The sequence below is a fragment of the Heptranchias perlo genome, chromosome 41, assembly GCF_035084215.1.
Source record: "Heptranchias perlo isolate sHepPer1 chromosome 41, sHepPer1.hap1, whole genome shotgun sequence".
Classification (NCBI taxonomy): Eukaryota; Metazoa; Chordata; class Chondrichthyes; order Hexanchiformes; family Hexanchidae; genus Heptranchias; species Heptranchias perlo.
In genome coordinates this window covers 14625963-14650058 of record NC_090365.1, presented here as the reverse complement: position 1 = coordinate 14650058, position 24096 = coordinate 14625963, and the positions used below count along the sequence as shown (strand labels likewise).

General features: G+C 44.7%; 1 protein-coding gene across 1 annotated transcript; it reads right to left on the bottom strand.

The window, feature by feature from the left end:
* Positions 1 to 5604: 5604 nt before the first annotated feature.
* zgc:154093 (uncharacterized protein LOC777623 homolog) lies at positions 5605 to 23772 on the bottom strand. Its single transcript, XM_067975147.1, has 2 exons — positions 23514 to 23772; positions 5605 to 9013 (listed from the first exon to the last, which is right to left on the bottom strand). The coding sequence occupies exon 2, from the start codon at positions 8751 to 8753 to the stop codon at positions 8007 to 8009; it is 747 nt and encodes a 248-aa protein (XP_067831248.1). The 5' UTR covers positions 8754 to 9013; positions 23514 to 23772; the 3' UTR covers positions 5605 to 8006.
* Positions 23773 to 24096: the final 324 nt, after the last annotated feature.

Sequence of the window (24096 nt, the reverse complement as noted above, 5' to 3'; positions counted from 1 at the left end):
TAGTTTGTTGTTAATATGAAATGCATCAAACTAAAACATGTTCAGAACATGGAGACACACATTACACGTTTTGGAATGTGACCCGTTCACATTCTGTACTGGGTTGTACTGGAGCCCACTCACTTTAAACATGTTCTTATCTGTGTTACAATCAGAAAACCCAAGCCTTGGTCTTTGGACTTCAATTCCAAAAATGCTTTTGTTGCTCGAGTAACAGACACTAATGCATTACGCAAAGGGGAGAAACAGAAAGAGACAAGGGTTAGAATCATAGAGTCGTAGAAGTTTACAACATGGAAACAGGCCCATCGGCCCATCATGTCCATGTCGCCCAGTTTATACCACTAAGCTAGTCCCAATTGCCTGCACTTGGCCCATATCCCTCTATACCCATCTTACCCATGTAACTGTCCAAATGCTTTTTAAAAGACAAAATTGTACCCGCCTCTACTACTGCCTCTGGCAGCTCGTTCCAGACACTCACCACCCTTTGAGTGAAAAAATTGCCCCTCTGGACCCTTTTGTATCTCTCCCCTCTCACCTTAAATCTGTGACCCCTCGTTATAGACTCCCCTACCTTTGGGAAAAGATTTTGACTATCGACCTTATCTATGCCCCTTCTTGGCTGAACATCCCTCTTCCCCAACCTCACATTCCCTTTAACATCTTTCACTGCCACATACCTTCCAGTAGGCAAGAAGAGGGCCGACAACACTATCAATATTGCTTTGTATTTAATTAATAGCACGGTGCCTTGTAGCAGATTAATAGGCATTTTCTTTGTTTCTGGAATATAATGGTGCCAGCCATGGCTCAGTGGGTGGCCCTCTCACCACTGAGCCAGGAGCTTGTGGGTTTAAACCCCACTCCAGAGACTACAGCACGTAATCTAGGCTGATGCTCCAGTGCCAGTACTGAGGGAGTGCTGCACTGTTGGAGGTGCCGTCTTTCGCATGAAACATTAAACCGAGGCCCTGTCTGCCCTCTCAAGTGGATGTAAAAGATCCCACAGCACTATTTCGAAGAAGAGCAGAGGAGTTCACCCCAGGTTCCTGGCCAATATTTATCCCTCAAGCAACATCAATAAAAAAAGTTATCTGGTCATTGCTCTTTGTGGGATCTTGCTGTGCGCAAATTGGCTGCTGTGTTCTCTACAAGTGACTACGTTTCAAAAGTACTTGATTGGCTGTGAAGTGCTTTGGGGCATTCTGAGGACGTGAAAGATGCTATCTTACTATCCTCTTTCAGGGATGCCACTCGAGTTGTCACGTCAAGAAATGTTGATGAGCTACACTGGGCTGGCAGTTGGGTCACTGTGATTGGCCCTGGGCTAGTGATAGGGAGAGAAACCAATCAGCCAGAATTCCCACTCATGATCATTATCCAGTGACCCCAGCCAGGAACTGTGGTATTAACTGTAGATAGGTACCAGGCGAGGATAACATTGGGTATAGCAATGGTTCCTCCTTTGGGGAATAGCCTGCTGCCTGTCTAAATTTACAGATGTGCGACTGTGCACGAATAAGTGCCTGCAGGAAAGGAGGGGAGGAAATCGGAGGGAAAAGTCACAGGGAGTCAAATTTTACTCAGTGGCAGCAGTTATCTGTGGTCAATGTGAAAAGTTGTGTATCATTTCCTCTCCCCTCACCAGGTCTACGAGACCAAAACACTCTTTACCTGTACTTGGTACCGACATCTCACCTCACCAGGCAGGCCAAGATCGAACCTTAGAATCATAGAATGATACAGAAGGAGGCCGTTTGGCCCATCATGTCTATGTCGGCTCTTCGAAAGAGCTATCCAATTAGTCCCACTCCCCTGCCCTTTCCCCATTTTTCTTGCAATTTTCTTCAAATATTTATCCAATTCCCTTTGAAAGTTATTATTGAATCTGCTTCCACCGCCCTTTCAGGCAGCGCATTCCAGATTATAACAACTCGCTGTGTAAAAAAAAATTTCTCCTCATCTCCCCTCCAGTTCTTTTGCCAATTACCTTAAACTTGGGTCCTCTGGTTACCGACCCTCCTTATTTACCCTATCAAAACCCATCATACTGAAATACAATAAAAAGGCTGCCCATATTACTGATAACACTCATGAATGTTTGAAGATCTGTCGTCATTTATTATGACACAAGATATTGGCTGCCGATTAAACAATAATTCAACAGACATTTTTAAAACAGATATTTTTAAACACAATTTGCTGCAAAAACTTCAGTTTATCTGTAGTTTCTAAAAGTGTATTTACAATTTTAAAAATCCAATACAGAGGTCTCTCCCCTAGAGATTGGGGCTGGAAGTGTTAAAGTATTGAGCGTGGTCAGTTGTCCTGATATAATAAGCTTTATCTCGATCAAGTGATTAACATCTTATTGTACTGCTTAAGTATAATACCGCCATTGAACGGAGAGTCAGTTTGTAAATCAACCGCACCAGCTTTCCATGACCCATCGCATGTTGGGGGCATAATCACAGACTGTTAACTTGGCAGTAAATTAGCAAATGCGGTGGAGGGTGAGAAATATCGAGCAGCTAGTAAATGTAAACACACACAGCACAGGGATACAGATAGTAAGTGTGAACACACACAGCACAGGGATACAGATAGTAAGTGTGAACACATACAGCACAGGGACACAGATAGTAAGTGTGGACACACACAGCACAGAGATACAGATAGTAAGTGTAGACACACACACAGCACAGAGATACAGATAGTAAGTGTAGACACACACACAGCACAGAGATACAGATAGTAAGTGTAGACACACACAGCACAGGGATACAGATAGTAAGTGTGAACACACATAGCACAGGGATACAGATAGTAAGTGTAGACACACACACACAGGGATACAGATAGTAAGTGTAGACACACACAGCACAGGGATACAGATAGTAAGTGTAGACACACACAGCACAGGGATACAGATAGTAAGTGTGAACACACACAGCACAGGGATACAGATAGTAAGTGTGAACACACACAGCACAGGGATACAGATAGTAAGTGTGAACACACACAGCACAGGGATACAGATAGTAAGTGTGAACACACACAGCACAGGGATAGATAGTAAGTGTAGACACACACAGCACAGGGATACAGATAGTAAGTGTGAACACACACAGCACAGGGATACAGATAGTAAGTGTAGACACACACAGCACAGGGATACAGATAGTAAGTGTGAACACACACAGCACAGGGATACAGATAGTAAGTGTGGACACACACACAGCACAGGGAGACAGATAGTAAGTGTGGACACACACACAGCACAGGGAGACAGAGAGTAAGTGTGGACACACACACAGCACAGAGATACAGATAGTAAGTGTAGACACACACAGCACAGAGATACAGATAGTAAGTGTAGACACACACAGCACAGGGATACAGATAGTAAGTGTGGACACACACACAGCACAGGGAGACAGAGAGTAAGTGTGGACACACACACAGCACAGGGAGACAGAGAGTAAGTGTGGACACACACACAGCACAGGGATACAGATAGTAAGTGTGGACACACACACAGCACAGGGATACAGATAGTAAGTGTGGACACACATAGCACAGGGATACAGATAGTAAGTGTGGACACACACACAGTACAGGGAGACAGAGAGTAAGTGTGGACACACACACAGCGCAGGGATACAGATAGTAAGTGTGGACACACACACAGCACAGGGATACAGATAGTAAGTGTGGACACACACAGCACAGGGATACAGATAGTAAGTGTAGACACACACAGCACAGGGATACAGATAGTAAGTGTGGACACACATAGCACAGGGATACAGATAGTAAGTGTAGACACACACAGCACAGAGATACAGATAGTAAGTGTGGACACACACACAGTACAGGGAGACAGAGAGTAAGTGTGGACACACACACAGCGCAGGGATACAGAGAGTAAGTGTGGACACACACATAGCATAGGGATACAGATAGTAAGTGTGGACACACACACAGTACAGGGAGACAGAGAGTAAGTGTGGACACACACACAGCGCAGGGATACAGAGAGTAAGTGTAGACACACACAGCACAGAGATACAGATAGTAAGTGTGGACACACACACAGTACAGGGAGACAGATAGTAAGTGTGGACACACACACAGCGCAGGGAGACAGAGAGTAAGTGTGGACACACACACAGCGCAGGGATACAGATAGTAAGTGTGGACACACACACAGTACAGGGAGACAGATAGTAAGTGTGGACACACACACAGCGCAGGGAGACAGAGAGTAAGTGTGGACACACACACAGCACAGAGATACAGATAGTAAGTGTGGACACACACACAGCGCAGGGATACAGATAGTAAGTGTGGACACACACAGCACAGGGATACAGATAGTAAGTGTGGACACACACACAGTACAGGGAGACAGAGAGTAAGTGTGGACACACACAGCACAGGGATACAGATAGTAAGTGTGGACACACACACAGCACAGGGAGACAGATAGTAAGTGTGAACACACACAGCACAGGGATACAGATAGTAAGTGTGGACACACACACAGCACAGAGATACAGATAGTAAGTGTGGACACACACACAGCGCAGGGAGACAGAGAGTAAGTGTGGACACACACAGCACAGGGATACAGATAGTAAGTGTGGACACACACAGCACAGGGATACAGATAGTAAGTGTGGACACACACACAGCACAGGGAGACAGATAGTAAGTGTGAACACACACAGCACAGGGATACAGATAGTAAGTGTGGACACACACACAGCACAGAGATACAGATAGTAAGTGTGGACACACACACAGCGCAGGGAGACAGAGAGTAAGTGTGGACACACACACAGCACAGGGATACAGATAGTAAGTGTAGACACACACACAGCACAGAGATACAGATAGTAAGTGTGGACACACACACAGCGCAGGGATACAGATAGTAAGTGTGGACACACACAGCACAGGGATACAGATAGTAAGTGTGGACACACACACAGTACAGGGAGACAGAGAGTAAGTGTGGACACACACAGCACAGGGATACAGATAGTAAGTGTGGACACACACACAGTACAGGGAGACAGATAGTAAGTGTGGACACACACACAGCGCAGGGAGACAGAGAGTAAGTGTGGACACACACACAGCGCAGGGATACAGATAGTAAGTGTAGACACACACACAGCACAGAGATACAGATAGTAAGTGTGGACACACACACAGCGCAGGGATACAGATAGTAAGTGTGGACACACACAGCACAGGGATACAGATAGTAAGTGTGGACACACACACAGTACAGGGAGACAGAGAGTAAGTGTGGACACACACACAGCGCAGGGATACAGATAGTAAGTGTGGACACACACACAGTACAGGGAGACAGAGAGTAAGTGTGGACACACACACAGTACAGGGAGACAGAGAGTAAGTGTGGACACACACACAGCGCAGGGATACAGATAGTAAGTGTAGAGTATTTCAGAACGAAGTACTGAAAGATTTCAGTACCACAACAAAATCTCTAGCTAACTGCATGGCCATTATTTTGCCTCCCCAGTACAACAAAGGATGATGGGTAGGTCATTCAAGGTCATCAACTTGTGAAAAAATGGTTTATTTACAGCTTAGTAAATCTCAACACATTCTGCAACAGTGACACTCAGTTTAAAAGGTATAACACTTACTTATTTTAACTTTCGAAATGTAAACTAAAAAGATTAAATTCCATTCTTCGGAGAGCTGATGAGCTTCAGTTGCTGAAGATTAGGGTTGTTAAGTTACACACTGCATTCCTTGCATAGTGATGGAAAGTCTGTGATCTATCCCAATCAAGGACACATGCTGATTAATGGATACTCATTAAAAGGGCGGGGGGATGTGTCAACAGAACCAAGGGCGCAACATTCTCCCATTTCAGAACCAGAGACGTTTCTGTTCCCCACATTCTCGGGACAGTGAAAGATGCTGTGACGCAGCAGCCTGGATCTGCCTGATTCGACTGTTGGTCAGAGTGCTTCACAGGGGGAGCTCCGGGTCTCAGCCAGGAAATATCTCAAACAGAAACGAGGTACGTCCTCACAGGGAGGCAAGACGACAAAGAAAATATGGTGGGTCAGTCCCCTTCTTATCTAACACCCAGTGATACTATCAAGAATTGCATTGGCAGAGGACGGCAAGCTGGTTGTTTTGCCCATGATATGGAATGGAGGGAGATGGGCACCTCCCCTCTCAATCAATAAAGGGGCAATTTGATGCACCGGTAACCAGCTCCAATAAGTCAACATGGACCATATACAGTTTAGGATTAGGAGCACTACCTGGAGGCAGTTCAGAGAAGGTTCACTAGGTTGATTCCGGGTATGGAAGGGTTGTCTTATGAGGAAAGATTGAACAGGTTGGGTCTATACTCATTGGAGTTTAGAAGAATGAGAGGAGATCTTATTGAAACATACAAGATTCTGAGGAGACTCGATAGGGTAGATGCTGAGAGGATGTTACCCCTCATGGGGGAAACTAGGGGACATAGTCTCAGAATAAGGGGTCGCCCGTTTAAGACAGAAATGAGGAGGAATTTCTTCTCCCAGAGGGTCGTGAATCTTTAGAATTCTTTACCCCAAAAAAGCTGTGGAGGCTGAGTCATTGAATACATTCAAGGCTGAGTTAGACAAATTTTTGATCAGCAAGGGAGTCAAAGGATATGGGGAAAGGGCGGGAAAGTGGAGTTGAGGTAAAAATCAGATCAGCCATGTTCTCATTAAATGGCGGAGCAGGCTCGAGGGCCCGAATGGCCTACTCCTGCTCCTATCTCTTATGGTCTTATAGTCCGTCCAGTTTTGAACCAGACAGTTCTAGTTTCGAGTGGGCTGCCTGGAAATGTCTAAAATGACAACTGAAAACCAAGAGTGATTTTTTGAAACAGGAGTCTTTTTCTCCCCTGTCTCATGATGTGACAGCATTAGTTAGCAATGTTTTAAATTAATTCTCATCATCAGCATGGACAACAGCGCAACTAGATCCATAAATCCAGGAGCCTGCCTTGCCCTATCCTACTCCCAGTCTGGTTTAGGTCCTGGTCTTACTTGGTATCAGCAACATCAACAACTTGCATTTATATAGCGCCTTTAAAGCAGTAAAACGTCCCAAGGCGCTTCACTGGAGCGATTATCAAACAAAATTTGACACCGAGCCACATAAGGAGATATTAGGACAGGTGACCAAAAGCTTGGTCAAAGAGGTAGATTTTAAGGAGCGTCTTAAAGGAGGAGAGAGAGGTGGAGAGGTTTAGGGAGGGAATTCCAGAGCTTAGGGCCTAGGTAGCTGAAGGCACGGCCGCCAATGGTGGAGTGATTAAAATCGGGGATGCGCAAGAGGCCAGAATTGGAGGAGGGCAGAGGCCTCGGAGGGTTGTAGGACTGGAGGAGGTTACAGAGATAGGGAGCCAATCTCTGCTAGTTTTATAAAGCCACATGCTGACACCATCTGAATGACTTAGGATTTTATTCATATTTCCATTCTAATACCTTGTGTATTTCTGAATTCTGCACTAACATGTGATCCTACAGAGAATATATACAGCAATCATTTTTTTTTTTAAAACGTTGCAAGTTCAAGAATTTAACCGGATTTTTCTGCAATAGTTTAGCATTTCTAGCTCACACTGTGATATGCAATCCTGATGTCGTCCAGGACTGAAGGAAGGGAGATTAATGAAGTTATATAAAAGCAGGTAACAGTTTACTTTCCGTGTCCAATGAACTTCATGTGCAGCTCTGTACTCCAGTGACTGAATGCAGTTCCAGTTTAGAAAGAGATAAGCTCATGAGTATACAAAATGTGAAGTTCGCTCTCAAACTGACACTCAAGTAAGGATTTGCTTGGACTGTCCCAGCCAATGATATGGTTCTATCTGGACAGAATGATCCATCCTTAATGTCGTCTTATTTCCATCAGCAGCCTTCCATTGTTGGCATCTCGAACAGGGTTTATTCGAATTCTCTATTTTACTGGAACTTGTATCCATCCATGATCCTGAGGACATCGTCCAGAATTGAAGGCCCTAAATCTAGATCCAAGCCAAGTGAGGACTCGGACCCACTTAGATAGGAGTCGGAAGGGAAAAGGTTCTCGTTGTTCAGGGACATCTCGCTGTTGAAGATTAAGGCTCTCTTTTCATCCAATGGCCCGATGCCAATCACTGAGCATTCCGAGGAAGTGTTTGACGCTGCTAATAAGGAAACAGATGAGGTAACAGTCTCGCTGAATGTCAGAATGGTGGACATTTCTTCACCACTGTGGAAGCACTCTGCTGTGCAGCTGACTGACATTGATCTCTGACCCGGGCCTTCCTCCAGGTGGAGCCTGGGAGGCTTCGGAGGAGCTGGCTCTTGATCTTGGCTTTCCTGCATGCCGCTGAACACTGGAAGAGAAACTGCATTCTTCAGCAGGGTAGGATAGCCGCCTGCACCATTTTTAAAAGCTCTCCCGTAGTTGAATTCGCCGTGCAGTCCTTGCTCTGTGCTTTGAGAGGTGGGCTGCCTGTTGAGGTTTGGAAGGAGGTCATACTTCCCCTGCAAGAAGGAGATGTCCCCGAACGTGTCGCCTTCGCCACCCCTCCCGATGTGGGCACTGTGGCGGAAGTCACCCAGGGGAGGGCTGATCATGTCACCGGACAGAACGTCGCGCAGTCTCAGCTTCTTGCCCCGTTTGGGGGTCGATGTCTTTAGGTACATGGGGGTTTTTGCGGGCATGTTGTACAGGGGTCTCTCAGGATAAACAAGACCTCAATCAATAGAAAAACAAAAACAGCAGAAAACAGTTCTTGATTTCTCTTCAGTGAAGCATTTTCCTCACCGTCAGGTCTCAGTTTCTTAACGCCTTGATGTCACACTTCAAAACAATTCTTTCTTTGATAGCAGGGCCACTGGTCTTGGTTACGACTCAGATTCCACGGGTAAAAAGGCAAATACCAGCACTATGCAGAATCTGTCACCTCCTCACGCACCACAGCCTGAAAACACACAAACAACGTAAGCACTGAATGATCACTGCATCAGTTTCACACAGATTACTGGGCATGTTTTAAGTATAAAATGTTATTCAGATTTCTAAACACATTTTGGCTTGATTTGGGTTTTCTTTAATCTGCAGCCTGCTATGTACGGATTTCTTTTGGGTATATGCAGGAATGTGTCCTACATTACAACAGTGACTACAATTCAAAAGTACTTAACTGGCTGTAAAGCACTTTGGGACATCCTGAGGTTGTGAAAGGTGCTGTATAAAGGCAAGTCCTTTTTATCCACTGACCTCTGTTGGAGATCCTTTCTGTCTGAATAGCATACGGCGCACCTGTGATTTCTCCCTCTCTTTTCCCCCACCAATGAATAGTCTGCCAGCACTTGCTTTCAAGACTCACGTGAAAAATTCCCACTTGAAAAATGCCCACTATGTGGCGGGCAGCCAGAGCCCATTATGTGGCGGGCAGCCAGTGCCCATAAAACAATTTCCCCAGGGCAAGCTGTGCCCCCAGGTGGGAAAATTGGAGGAGGAGGGCAAAATAGTTACAGATCCATACTTTAAAAAAATACATCCAATTCTGCATATTAATGCTGTGGAGATGCCGGTGATGGACTGGGGTTGACAATTGTAAACAATTTTACAACACCAAGTTATAGTCCAGCAATTTTATTTTAAATTCACAAGCTTTCGGAGACTTCCTCCTTCCTCAGGTAAATGTTTCATTTACCTGAGGAAGGAGGAAGTCTCCGAAAGCTTGTGAATTTAAAATAAAATTGCTGGACTATAACTTGGTGTTGTAAAATTGTTTGCATATTAATGCAACTTCGCTCGTTCAACCTGTCAACTGAAGAATCAAAAACCATAGGGGAAAAGCATACAACTAGCAGAAATCGTTAAACTTCATTTAAAAATAAGCCTGGCGTCCTAGTAGAGGACACCTGTAGCTCTAGTGATGGGGGAGGTTCTTGACTCTCAAGAAGTGGGCCCACGTTGAGGCAGACATCGTCATCCCGCCCACAATAAATATGATTGACAATGTTTGGACATTTTTACCATTACACTGTAATACTATGCACATAACATATGCACATGTGGCTTTTACAGATTTTGCATCAACTTTTCTTTTGTGTGCTTATCAGTCTTCAGTCCTCCTGCACAACTCAGGAGACACAAGAGTTACTGAGGCAGCTGTCTGAACACTGGCCCTGAACCTTAGACTGCTCTCTTGACACCCAGCAATCGACTGAAAACACACACACAACTAGAGGCAAAATCCAGTGCAAGTTGTCCCGACCAACACCTGAGAGAAAGAGCGTGCACGAGGGTGTAGAAATATATAACTGAGCAGATCTAATGATGCTGCAACACATCCATTTTTGTGTCTATGCATGGTAAAAAATGACAGTAGATGCTGGTCCTGTTAAGACCAAAAAGTTCTTTTTTTTTTCTTCAATTTCTTTCCCCTGCTTGCAAAATTTCATGATGAGGGAGGGGCACGCAAAGCAAATTCCCGCTCACTAGCCATCATTACCCCAACCGGAGGGGAGGGAATACCAAACTGGGCACAAATTGACTTGCATGTGAGCGAATAGCATTCATCCTAGTACAAAGGTACTTGTCCTCCAAACGGAAAGGAAAGCTAAATCTTAGCTATAATGCAGAGCAGGAGCAATAAACCCATTATGACACAAAATCTAGGCTAACAGTCCAATGCAGTACTGCACTGTCAGAGGTGCATCTTTGAGATGAGATGTTAAACTAAGGCCCCGTCTACCCTCTCAGGTGGACGTAAAAGATCCCATGGCACAATTTTGAAGAAGAGCAGGGGAGTTCTTCCAAAATTTAACCCTCAACCAACATCACTAAAAAACAGGTTAGCTGGTCATTATCACATTGCTGTTTGTGGGATCTTAGCTGCTGCATTTCCTATATTACAACAATGACTACACTTCAAAAGTACTTCATTTGCACTGAACCTGCAGAGAAAGAACGAACTTGCATTTCTATAGGGGGAGGAGGGAAACATAGCAAACAGGAGCAGGAGTAGGCCATTTGGCCCTTCGAGCCTGCTCCGCCATTCAATGGCTGATCCTCTCTCAATACCATATTCCCACTCTCTCCCCATACCCCTTGATGCCTTTTGTGTCTAGAAATCTATCTAGCTCCTTCTCAAATATATTCAGTGACTTGGCCTCCACTGCCTTCTGTGGAAGAGAATTCCACAGGTTCGAGTGAAGAAATTTCTCCTCATCTCAGTCCTAAATGTCCTACCCCGTATCCTGAGACTGTGACCCCTCGTTCTGGACTCCCCAGCCAGGGGAAATATCCTCCCTGCATCCAGTCTGTCTAGCCCTGTCAGAATTTTATACGTTTCAATGAGATCCCTTCTCATTCTTCTAAATTCTAGTGAATACAGGCCTAGTCTCCTCATACGACAGTCCTGCCATCCCAGGAATCAGTCTGGTGAACCTTTAGAGAGAAGGTAGAGAGTAAAACTCAGGAGTCAGCACCTTTATGAAGCGAGGGACAAAACTAGCTATAATGGTATAAAATGGTAGAATAACTGAGTAGAGCTATCATCTCGGCACAAAGCACTATCGCTGTCAAAGTCAAATGGTGCTGGGGATGAGGGACTTCAGTTAAATGGAGAGACGAGAGAAACTGGGATTGTTCTCCTTGGAGCAGAGAAGGTTAAGGGGGATTTAATAGAGGTGTTCAAAAATATGATGGGTTTTGATAGAGTAAATAAGGAGAAACTGTTTCCACTGGCAGGAGGGTCGGTAACCAGAGGACACAGATTTAAGATAATTGGCAAAAGAACCAGCGATGAGATAAGGAGACATTTTTTTAGGCAGTGAGTTGTTATGATCTGGAATGTGCCACCTGAAAGGGCGGTGGAAGCAGATTCAATGGTAACTTTCAAAAGGGAATTGGATAAATACTTGAAGGGGAAACAGTTGCAGGGCTATGGGGAAAGAGCAGAGGGAGTGGGATTAATGGGATAGTTCTTTCAAAGAGCCGGCACAGGCACAATGGGCCGAATGGCACCCTTCCGTTCTGTATCATTCTATGACTCTATAAAAAAAATTCCATGGGTTATTTCTTAACTCTCCCAGCAAAAGGTTACCTCGAAACAAAGAAAAGAGGCAGAAAGAAAAATAAATGCAGATTAATTCATAATTTCTTTCCCCCTCAAAGCACCATCTTGACCTGCTCTCCTCGGTCTTAATTGTCTTAAATCTGCATAAAACTTCCTCCCACATCACTCTTGTCCATTATTACAAATGTTGAAAATTATGAATGGCCCCTTGTAACATGTTTCTGCTGAACTTAAAATATCCAAGATCTAACTACTTGAGTTAAAAAAAAAAGGCACAGCAGTAATTTCCAAACTTTACTTGATTCACGTCACGTCACTTCAGGTCATGAGTTGAGGACTCGGTGGAATTCAAATATTAAAACATGACCGTTGCCAGTTTTAGTCCCGAAAACATTCCGTCGTTACTGATCAGTCATGAAGATACCAGCGGAATGTTGCTTTTGCCTTAATTACTGAGAAAGGCTTTACCAAAAAGGAAGAATCCCCACCATTTCATTCACAAAATGCCACAGAATTGCAACACAACCAAAAATCGGAGTAACACCATGAGAAGCAGGTCAGTGTTGCCTGGAACGTGGTTGTTCAAACTCCTATTTTAATGTCAGAGTTGGCGTTTATGCAAAACACTTATTCTCCTATTTCCTACTTTCTACCCACGCACTCTCTTACACTTACACTTAGTCTTGCAGGGCAGGGACAAGCAGAGGAACACACATAGCCTTGTGTTTTAAATCAGCCACCTTTAAGATCCCTTTGAAACAGGAAGCGGAGCCAATCCTTCGAAAGAAGAGCCAGAGAACCCCAGGGCCTGGGTTTTCCGATTGGCATCATGTTAACGCTGGCATTAACCCATTGATTTTAGAGCATGAAAATAACACTAATCGGAAACTCTGGGTCCAAATATCTTGAAGGGAGTTATGTATACACAGTGGATTCCCTCCACCCTCCCTTAATGGAGTTAAGCATACACTCAGTGGAGTCTCAGCCCTTCCTTAATGGAGTTAAGCATACACTCAGTGGAGTCTCAACCCTTCCTTAATGGAGTTAAGTATACACTCAGTGGAGCCTCAGATCTCCCCTAACATGCGCAGAGGGAGGGGGCTGTGCACGGATTACCCGTACCAGTAGAGCAATGCAGGAGGCACATAAAATCCGTGCTGCCTGCTTCTTATAATTATCCCGTGCATGCAGCCAGCACTACTCAAATATTAAGCAGTCCGACATGTTTTAGTCCTTTTCAACAGGCAGAGAAAAGGTTCTTTCTCCTCTAGACCAAACTGGGGTAGTGCCTTTATGCTCCAGAATGTTCGCCTTCAGTTGCCTAGGCTCTAAGCTCTGGAATTCCCTCCCTAAACCTCTCCACCTCTCTACCTCTCTCTCCTCCTTTAAGACGCTCCTTAAAATATCTCTCTTTGACCAAGCTTTTGGTCACCTCACCTAATATCTCCTTATGTGGCTCAATGTCAAATTTTGTCTGATAACTCTCCCGAGAAACGCCTTGGGACGTTTTACTACATTAAAGGTGCTGTACAAATGCAAGTTATTGTTGTTGTATGCCATGCCAAACCGTAGGTTCAGGTTCATATCATAGAATCTTACAGCACAGAGGAGGCCATTCAGCCCATCGTGCTTGCTCTTTGAAAGAGTTCTACTAGTTCCTGTCACAAGGGGTAGGCACCAAGCAAAGGACAGCTGCTTCCAATCAATGCAGAGGGCAAGGAACCATGCGAATGGTACCTCGTATTAATGAACAGGGGTAGTTTGCACTGGTTTCCATTGTGCTGGGTCTGCCCCGTTTGTATGCAGGTGGATTAGGGAACACTGTGTGGATGAGATTTGCATTGCAGAGTTCTGTCAAAAATCACAAACTTGGGGCTGAAACTCCTCACCACTCCAGTAGGCTCCTGCCGTAACTTCAGAGGGAGATCACCAGAACGGCCGTATACTCCAGGACCCGGAAACGTCAGGCCTCTGCCCGGGAGTTTCCCTTGTTTGGGGGCAGAGCCTCCACCTGTCCCAAACAAGTCCACTGGCGTGGAACATAGGAACAGGAGTCGGCCATTTAGCCCCTCGAGCCTGTTCCACCATTCAGTGAGATCAAGGCTGATCTGTGACCTAACTCCATAAACCCGCCTTAGCCCGATGTCTCTTAATACCTTTGGTTAACAAAAATCTATCAATCTCAGATTTAAAATTGACAGTTGAGCTAGCATCAATTGCCATTTGCGGAAGAGAGCTCCAAGCTTCTACCACCCTTTGTGTGTAGAAGTGTTTCCTAACTTCATTCCTGAAAGTCCAGGCTCTAATTTTTAGGCAATTTCCCCTAATCCTAGACTCCCCAACCAGCGGAAATAGTTTCTTTCTATCTACCCTATCAGTTCCCCTTAATATCTTGAAAACTTCGATCAAATCGCCACCTAATCTTCTAAATTCCAGGGAATACAACCCTAGTTTGTGTAATCTGTCCTCATAATTTAACCCTTGGAGTCCAGGTATCATTCTAGCAAATCTACGCTGTACTCCTTCCAAGGCCAATATGTCCTTCCTAAGGTGTGGTGCCCAGAACTGAACATAGTACTCCAAGTGAGGCCTAACCAGGGCTTTGTATAGCTGTAGCATAACTTCTAGACCCTTGTATTCTAGTCCTCGAGGTAAAATGGCCAGCATTCAGGAGAAACTTCATAACCCAAAGAGTGGTAAGAATGTGGAACACGCTACCACAAGGAGTAGTTGAGGCGATTAGCATAGATGCATTTAAGGGGAAGCTAGATAAACACATGGGGGGGGAAAGGTATCCTGATAGGGTTAGATGAAGTAGGGAGGGAGGAGGCTCGTTGTGGAGCATAAACGCTGACATAGAACAGTTGGGAAGGCGAAGCACTGAGACCCCATGACTCTAAACGGACACACCAAGTTACAGACAACTGCTCCTTCGCAGCAGAATAATATATTGCACATTACATGTTGTAATGTTCCTGTCCTTTAAGATAGTGAGATGATGTCAGGAAGCACTTCTTCACACAGAGGGTAGTGGAAATCTGGAACACTCTCCCCCAAAAAGCCGATGAGGCCTGGGGGTCAATTGAAAATTTCAAGACCGACATTGATAGATTTTTGTTAGCCAAGGGTATTAAGGGTTACGGAACCAAGGCGGGTAAAAGGAGTTAAGATACAGATCAGCCATGATCTAATCGAATGGTGGAACAGGCTCGAGGGGCTGAATGGCCTACTCCTGTACCTACTTCTGTCCACAACAGGTGGGAGACTGTTTAAATATGGAAATCATAGTCCTACGTTGGTGGTAGAACCCCGATTGCAATTTTCATGGAGAAATAGGAGGAACGTGCAAAGTGCATGTCAGTCCCACTTTTCCCAGGCGTTGAGCGGCCTCACCAGTGGTTCTTAAAAGGGACCGCTGGAGGCCACTCAGAAAAGGTAAGTCTCTCTTTGTTAAGATTTTTGTCAGACCAGGAGCAGCATTTGTGCATCTTTTACTCCTCCTGCCCCACAAGAATCCTCCCTCCTTCTCTCTTCCCCACTCACCGTGTAAATGCTAGCGATGGGAGGGGGGTGGGGTTAGGGCCCGGCTTCCCGGCCTATTCCCCTTCTGTTCGCTCATCTTACCACCGCTCCCCGGGACCACCTTGGTAAAAGGTGGCTGTAAACTCAGGGTAGCAACAGAAAGGCCCCAAAAATAGAGGTGGAGGGCATAGTTGAGGCCTGGGGCTCGATTTTAAAAGTAAAAAAACAGGTGGGCTGGGAGTGGGTGGGGGGGGCATTGAAAATTGCCACCATTTCAGACCCGCCCCAACCCGCCCATTTCTGGTTTTCACGGGGGGGGGGGGCGAGCGGCCAACCCGCTCCCAGGAGGTGGGTCGTGCCTTGAAACCTTTCAAGGAGGCTTCAGGCCTCCATTTTTAACTAATTCCTGATTTCAACCCCAGGGGCTGGGATTCCCGGGGCCTTCTGTTTTATGCCTTGTGAAAGGAGGCGAGAAGGCCCAAGACTAACAGGTAAGTGCCTCGAAAGGCACAGCTTATGGGCCGAGAGGAGCAGGAGTGCTTCCCCTAGGCCTAACAAGCCTAGCTCCACCGACAACTCCCCTCCGATCACGAACCCCCGACCCTCGAACACCTGACCCTGATCCTCCCCCTCTGACCCTGATCCCGCCCCCCCCCAGTGACTGACCCCCGATCCCATCCCCCATGACTCGCGACCCCCGTGCCCACCTATGCCCACCCATGTCCACCTTGCCCCTTGCCCACCCATGCCCCCTGTCCCCCATCCCCCCCACCATGCAGACTTACCTGTCAATCAGCCGGACGGGACACCGACAACAAAAAGACGTCCCTACGTCAAAATCGTAAGGAAGTCCGGCAAACCCATACTAATGGGTTCCCCGACCTCAAATTGTCGCCCCCGCCCCCTTCCCGGCTCAGTTTCAAAATTGAGTCCCTGGTCTCCCTCCAATTTGGCCCCCATACACTTTGGTGGGCCTTGGCTGAGACCGAGGCCAACAGAGCTGGTAGGTTTGTTCATTTTGGGGCTCTTGTGGCAGCACTCTCACCTCTGAGTCAGAAGTCGTGGGTTCAAGTCTCACTCCAGAGGCTTGAGCACTAAAATCTAGATTTTCACTTCTGGTGCAGTACTGAGAGCACTGCACTTTCGGAGATGTTGTCTTTTGAATGAAACATTAAACCGAGGCCCCATCTACCCTCTCAGGTGGACTTAAAAGATCCCTTGACAATATTTCGAAGGTGTCCTGGGGCCAATATTTATCCCTCAACCAAACATCACTAAAACAGATGATCTGATCATTATCACGTTGCTGTATGCAAATTAGCTGCTGTATTTCCCACATTACAACAGTGACTGCACTTCAAAAGTACTTAATTGGCTGTAAACGCTTCGGGACGTCCTGAGGTCATGAAAGGCACCATAGAAATGCAAGTCTTTCTTTCTCTTCAGCCTCTTCGGGTATAGCCGTGGGGGTCTCGCAGCAGTACCACCTGATCTCCCCAAGTTACAGCAGCCTGCTCCCTCCTGGTGGCAGGAATCCCGCCAGGAGCCTATCTTGCATTGCCAATGAACCTTGGCCTAGGAAAATGAGTCAGAGTTACAGTAGGGTTGGGAGAGGGTGGAAGTTCCATCCTACTGCAAAGATGGAGATCCAGCCCCTTCGGTTCAACTTTCTTTATATACAAGAAGCATCCAACTTCTTCCCATCCAATGCATGTTCCTCATCAAGAGGAACTATAGGCTTTCTTTGTTAAGATGTGAGAGATAGCTTGGGCCAATTGTCCCTCCTGATCCATGTCTATCTTGTGATCTGTACCTTCCTCTTTGCTCATGGTGAGAGGGACAGAGCGATCAGAAAGAAAGAAAGAATGAACTTGCATTTATACGGCGCCTTTCTTGACCTCAGGACCTCCCAATGCATTTTGCAACCAATGAAGTACTTTTGAAGTGTAGTCACTTCAATGTAGGAAACGGGGCGGCCAATTTGCGCACAGCAAGATCCCACAAACAACAATGAGATAATGACCAGATATCAATTGTCCAGATGACCAGGACTATCAAACGCATTCTGTGGACCCCGTACACTCATGTCTCAGCACCCACACTGTTTGAACAGGGAAAGGCGACAGAAATGTGCTCAAAGCCAGTTTCGAGCTAGCCTGGGGGCCTTTATGGTCTGGCTACAGGCCCGTTCCAGCGAACAGCTTAAATTTTGGCTCCCAAAGATTCTCAATAAGGATTTGTTGGCAGGAGACCCGCATTCCCAGAGTTATTGATTTGTTGGCCTTCCTTAAGGAAACATTTCAAAATCAACATAAAATATGGCCATCTAAAGCAGGCCACTCCAGTATGTAATGGTTTAATTTAACCTCGAGGCTGTTCCAGATGTTGAAGTCCCCAATAGATGGCTTTGAAGATAAAAAAAAAGACTTTGCAAAAAATGTGCATAACTAAATTATAAAGCTATTTCTAAAAGAAAAAGATGGTTTCTACAGTTCTGATGTCAGCTTAAGTGAGAGTTACAAAGGAAAGGTTGAGAACAGCAAGAATCCCCCCTCCTGCCAAGTGGTTTTATCCAACTCCGTTACAGTTTCCCATGTCTTACAAATCTTATGGGGGCTATACAAAAATGTTTAATGAATGGATAATTTGTCATGAAAGTGCATTAACTGTATGTTTAACACTAAGTACACGTTTTTTATGAAATACTTCCATTATAATATCTGTGATTCCTACCACAGGACAGGATGAGCCATACAGAGAGATTGGGAGAGATACAGAAGAGATGGCGGGGAAGGAGAAACTTACAAAAAGAGTGATAAAGATTCAGAAAGTCAGACGCCACAATGCGAAAAAGCACGAAAAAGTAACAGAGAGAGGGACACAAAGAATTTGAGAGTTGGGAAATAACAGTTACAGAAAGATTTCTTTAAAATCTGTGAGTTATAAAAGATCACCTGGTAATTATTAGAGTATATTTGTCCTTCCTGGTGTTTGTCAAGAGTCAGTCCTGTTTTTTATGTTGTAAAACTATTCATCAGAACTGGTCTGGAAATTCCCCTAGGCTAATATCATGACTTCGAAAACCACTGTCTGCAGAGGTGTTGAATTCCTAGCCTGACCCAGGTCATCAACCTCAGAGGAGCAGTTTCACAATAAACATAGGGAATAGTCCGGGGGAGGGGGGAACATTAGACACCAATAACTGTGCCAAGACCCAATTGGATTAATTTCTGTTTTAAGGAATAAATGTTTGGAGATTGCAAAAACAAGTTCTAAGCTTCAAGCTTTGACTTCCAGTTTTAGAGTGGCCCTGGTAACTCTCTCGCCTTTGTGTCAAAAGGGCATAAATTCAAGACCCACAACAGACTCCGATGCATAAACCAGCTTGACACTTCATTGCAGTCATGAGGGAGTGTTGCACTGTTGGAGGTGCCATCATTTGGATGAGACATTAAACTGTGGCCCTGTCTGCCTTTTCAGGTGGATGTAAAAATCGATTCAAAAGGAAGCCCTCCTGGTGGCCTAGCCAACACTCATCCCTCAACCAACACCATCAAAAATAGAATGGGCCAAATCTTCCTGGAAAAATAGCAGCGTTAATGACGCACACCGTTATTAATGCGCAAATCAGCCAGCAAGTTCAGGGAAAGAGATACACCATGAGTTGCAAATCTTCAGAAGTCACTGGTCGATTTATGCTTCACACAAACGGCATCTCGCCCTTAGCCTCCCCGTTATTTTTAAGAACGTGCTGGATTTGCACATTAATTGCCTTTAAACTCACCGCAGAAAGTTACGGCTTTTAGGAAAGTTAGAATAATTAACAGTGCAAGTACCCTTTTAATGAAGTGATTGTTGTTAATGCCAATCAATTTTTCCGGCCTAGAAAGGGAACAATTTAAACTGCTGAGTCTCATTCCTGCATGTAGTCAATTCTTCTGAGAGATTTTTAAAATTTCAAATTTTTAATTTTAAAAATTACTTTTCCTTTGTCTTTTTTTCTCTCTCTCTCTTAATCCAATCTTTCTTTATTTCTCTTTCTGTAGATAATTTGACTCTAATTCATCCTCCTTCTCAATCATTCCTCTTTTTCTGTCTCAATCCTTAAATCTCACTGGTTAAGGAGATAGACTGTTGATCCCTTCGATCACTGAGGCCCCAGATGTCCCGCACTTCCAGCAAGTTACGGCACAAATTATATTCCAGCTGAAGGGTGCAGGAAAAAGTCTAACTAAGCGAGCACACCGTGAGATGCCCCGTCCAGCAAGATGTGGCCTGTTATTTGGTCATTAATCTCACTGCTGTTCGTGCATCCTTGCTGTGGCAAATTGACTGTCATTTTTACCTACATAACAACAGTGACTGCACTTCATTGGTTACAAAGCATTTTGAATGTACCAAAAGACATAAAGGCGATATCTAAATAAATGCATGTTCTTTCTTTCCTGGAGTTTTAATGTCCTGTTGTAGGTGTCATAGATTAAATGAACTAACCAGAGACTTTAAAATTTACAGGCAGTCACCAGGGCTGTCAGAGAGATCTATTTACTGTATTTTTATCAAGTTGTTTTCATGTGTAACACATGCCCGTATCAATATTGAGAAACTCCAGGTGAAGGGTCAAGGCCCATTATTCCAGAATTCCCTAGATTCTAGAACGGTCCCAGTGGATTGGAAGGTAGCAAATATAACCCTGCTATTCAAGAAAACAGGGAACTATAGGCACGTTAGCCTGACATCAGTCCTCGGGAAAATGCTGGAATCCATTATTAAGGAAGTAGTAACAGGGCACTTAGAAAACCATAATATGATTAGGCAGAGTCAACAAGGTTTTATGGAAGGGAAATTGTGTTTGACAAATCTATTAGAGTCTTTTGAGGGTGTAACTAGTAGGGTAGATAAGGGGGAACCAGTGGATGTAGTATTTTTGGATTTCCAAAAGGCATTTGATAAGGTGCCACACAAGAGGTTGTTACACAAGATTAGGGCTCATGGGATTGGGGGTAATATATTAGCATGGATGCTAATATATTACCCCCTGGAGTAATTAGCACACCTGGAGTACTTTGTACAGTTTTGGTCTCCTGACCTAAGGAAGGATGTACTTGCCTCAGAGGGGGTGCGACAAAGGTTCACTAGATTGATTCCTGGGATGAGAGGGTTGTCCTATCAGGAGAGATTGAATAAAATGGGCCTATATTCTCTGGAGTTTAGAAGAATGAGAGGTGATCTCATTGAAATGTATAAAATTCTTAGAGGGCTTGACAGGGTAGATGCTGAGAGGCTGTTTCCCCTGGCTGGAGATTCTAGAACTAGGGATCGTAGTCTCAAGATAAGAGGTCGGCCAATAGGACCGAGATGAGGAAAAATTTCTTCACTCAAAGGGTTGTGAATCTTTGGAATTCTCCACCCCAGAGGGCTGCGGATGCTCAGTCATTGAATATATTCTAGATTGAAATAGATTTCTGGATGCTAAGGGAACCAAGGGATATGGGGATAGGGCAGGAAAGTGGAGTTGAGATCGAAGATCAGCCACGATCTTATTGAATGAGGGGACAGGCTCAAGGGGCCTACTCCTGCTCCCATTTCTTATGTTCTTATTATGCAAGACACCAACAAGGTTGGAGGAGCAGAAGATGAGATAAATTCAGAAGCAGCGGTCAGGTGACATGAAGTTTGTAACAGGTCCGAAGTAGGTAAAGAGCTCTGGAAAGAATGAGTTAAAACTACGAGGCAGTGCATTAAATCTTACTGGGAAAAATCGCAATGTGCAATATTAGTTACAAGTGCATTAACATAGTTGTATGAAATTCTTCTCACCCACTATTTTACTGAAGTAGCAACCATTTTAAAATAAACGGATTAGAAGAGTGGACTATGGAATTTCATATCAACTTGTTCGTCCCCAATGTCACAGCATGATTCCAACTCCTTTCATTTCAATGCAATAAGAATAAAGAGAGGAGCATTTAGGGCAGTGTATTTGCAGCTAACAGGAACAAGAGAGGATAGTTTCATGAAGCACCAGCTATGGTAATATCAATAAGATAAGGCGAGAGGTTGCAACCTTCTCTAGGACTTTACAGAGACCTACTGGATGATAGGTACGAAGCAAAGGGCCTGCGCTGCCATCTTTATAAATCTGTCTCCACTCCAAGTTCACCTTGACTACATTCAGGAATTAGAACCAAATCCAATTAAGGATATGATTTAAGTCATTCTGCTTTCATTGTTCACCTCAACTCAGATGTGATTGGGGACACTGTCACAGTTTGCCTCAGTTACATCTCAATCTTCAATCCAAATTATCTATGTTGGTCTGAAAAGAATTACATTTTGAATTGGACTGTCGCAACCTTAGGTCTGCTTTACATTATGTTGGAGGCAGTTACTGTGTTGTCGTGTACATGTATGTACATGGACATATACAGACAGTGCCACAGAAAAGCAGGAGCTGCACACAAGGCTCCCAAAGTGGCAAAATCAGCTGATTGGGTGGTCTCACCGAAAACTGCGCTCCCACCCTGAGCATCTGCTGGAAGGTCACCTTTTCAACACACTGTGGGCAGAGATCCCAAACTGAATACATTCCTTCAGCCTGATCACAGTAACTGCTGCCAAAGGGATAATGCACTCCACATTTTGTTGATCAAATTCAAATTTCGTGCAGTTATCTTAGCCGTTTGATTAGATTCTAGCCTATAACTCACTCCCAGATACCCATTTTCCCCATCTGAATCTCTTCCATTAAATAACAGTCTGCACTCGCTCCCAGATATTCATTAGCCTACTTATATTCTTGAATTTTCACGAGGAGAGCTTCACTGACCACAGCATGATCATTGTTTAAAAAAAACTTGCATTTATATAGCACCTTTCACAATCTCAGGACATCCCAAACGCTTCACAGCCAATTAAATTCTTCTGAAGTGTAGTCACTGTTGTAATGTAGGAAACGCAGCAGCCAATTTGTGCACAGCAAGATCCCACAAACATCAATGTGATAATGGCCAGATAATCTTTTTTAATGATGTTAGTTGAGGGATAAATATTAACCAGGACACCAGGCACACGGGGACCTCCGCCAGTGCAGCGCTCCCTCAGTAATGCACTGAAGCGTCAGCCTGGATTACTTAAAAAACCAGTGAAACGTCAGCTGGGTTTTAAACCCAGGCACCTATTTAAGCACCAATTCTCTAATTTGAGAAAACATCTTGATTCTTTCATTTTATACAGCACCTCCCTCAGAAACACATCAACATCTTTTTCCTACTTTTCCTTTCTCTCTCTTAATCCAATCTTTCTTTCCCTCTCTTTATTTCTCTTTCGGTACATAATCTGACTCTAATGCACCCTGTTTCTTTCCCCTTCCTTAAATCACATTGGTTACGGAGGTAGACTGTTGGTCCTGTCGTTCACTAAGGCCCCATTGCCCCAATGCCCCATTGCCCTCGCTGCACCGTTATCAGCTCGCACTTCCAGCAACCTGCAGCGCAATAAAGTTTCGCGCTTCGGGGCGAGGGAAACAGTCTAACTAACGGAGCGCGTTGAGAGATGCACCGCTCCAGCAAATTCTGGGCCAATATTAGAGCAACTTAGAACTTAGTCTCCCCACTATCGCAACTCATAAACTGTGATCAAAAAATACTTGTAACTTTTTACATCTCAGGGTTGGGAGGGGGGCAGGGGAGGAACATTGAACAGAGCTTTAAAACTAAATTAATGCAGCCTACACAAAAAAGCAATTTTTTTAAAAAAGAAAAATGTGAAATATTTACTAAAGGGACAGAGCAGCTTCCAGCAGCACATAGCGAGCTTTAAAAATTCATTCTACTATATACTATGTAGGTAATTGGAAACTGCTTACCCGAATAAGCTGTTCTGTCTGTTTTTCATTCAGCTTCTAAATAGTTTATGCTTCTCTTGTTTTTTCACAGTGCTGGAAAGAAAAACAGAACTCAAAGCTGTGTGTGAGAACTGAGCACTGAGTGTTCTGCAGCTCACCAAATCTCGACCAGGCAGCGCACAGCTAGAGAATCGCATCGAGTCCTAACGTCAAGAAGCAGTTTGGGTCACTCTCCCACTTGCCTTGAAGTGTGAGAGTGTGTGCAGGGAGCAGGGAAGGAGAGAGAGGGGGGGGGGTGAAGAGACTGGGCTAACACCCTGAAACTTCAACCTCAGGCTCAGGAAGCTCTGACGTCAGAATGGCAACATTGGCTTAAGTTTATCCACAGCTGTCCTTTCCTGCGACCCTGGAAAATGCTCCATCGTATTCGGATTAAAATCTCAGCATTGCTGTTTGACCCGGCTGAGAGAGGCAGTGAGTCACCCCCAGCCTTTATTCCAGTTTTATTATATTTGCAACACTCGTTTATGCAAGTAAAGGCAAACCTTTTCAAAGTGTCTCATGTAGGAGAATGGAATTGCCTCTTGTGAGTAATTAAGCTGAT

What these genes read in the sequence shown, in the direction of transcription:
- zgc:154093 (XM_067975147.1), bottom strand. Translation starts at nt 8,753, where the DNA reads ATGCCCGCAAAAACCCCCATGTACCTAAAGACATCGACCCCCAAACGG.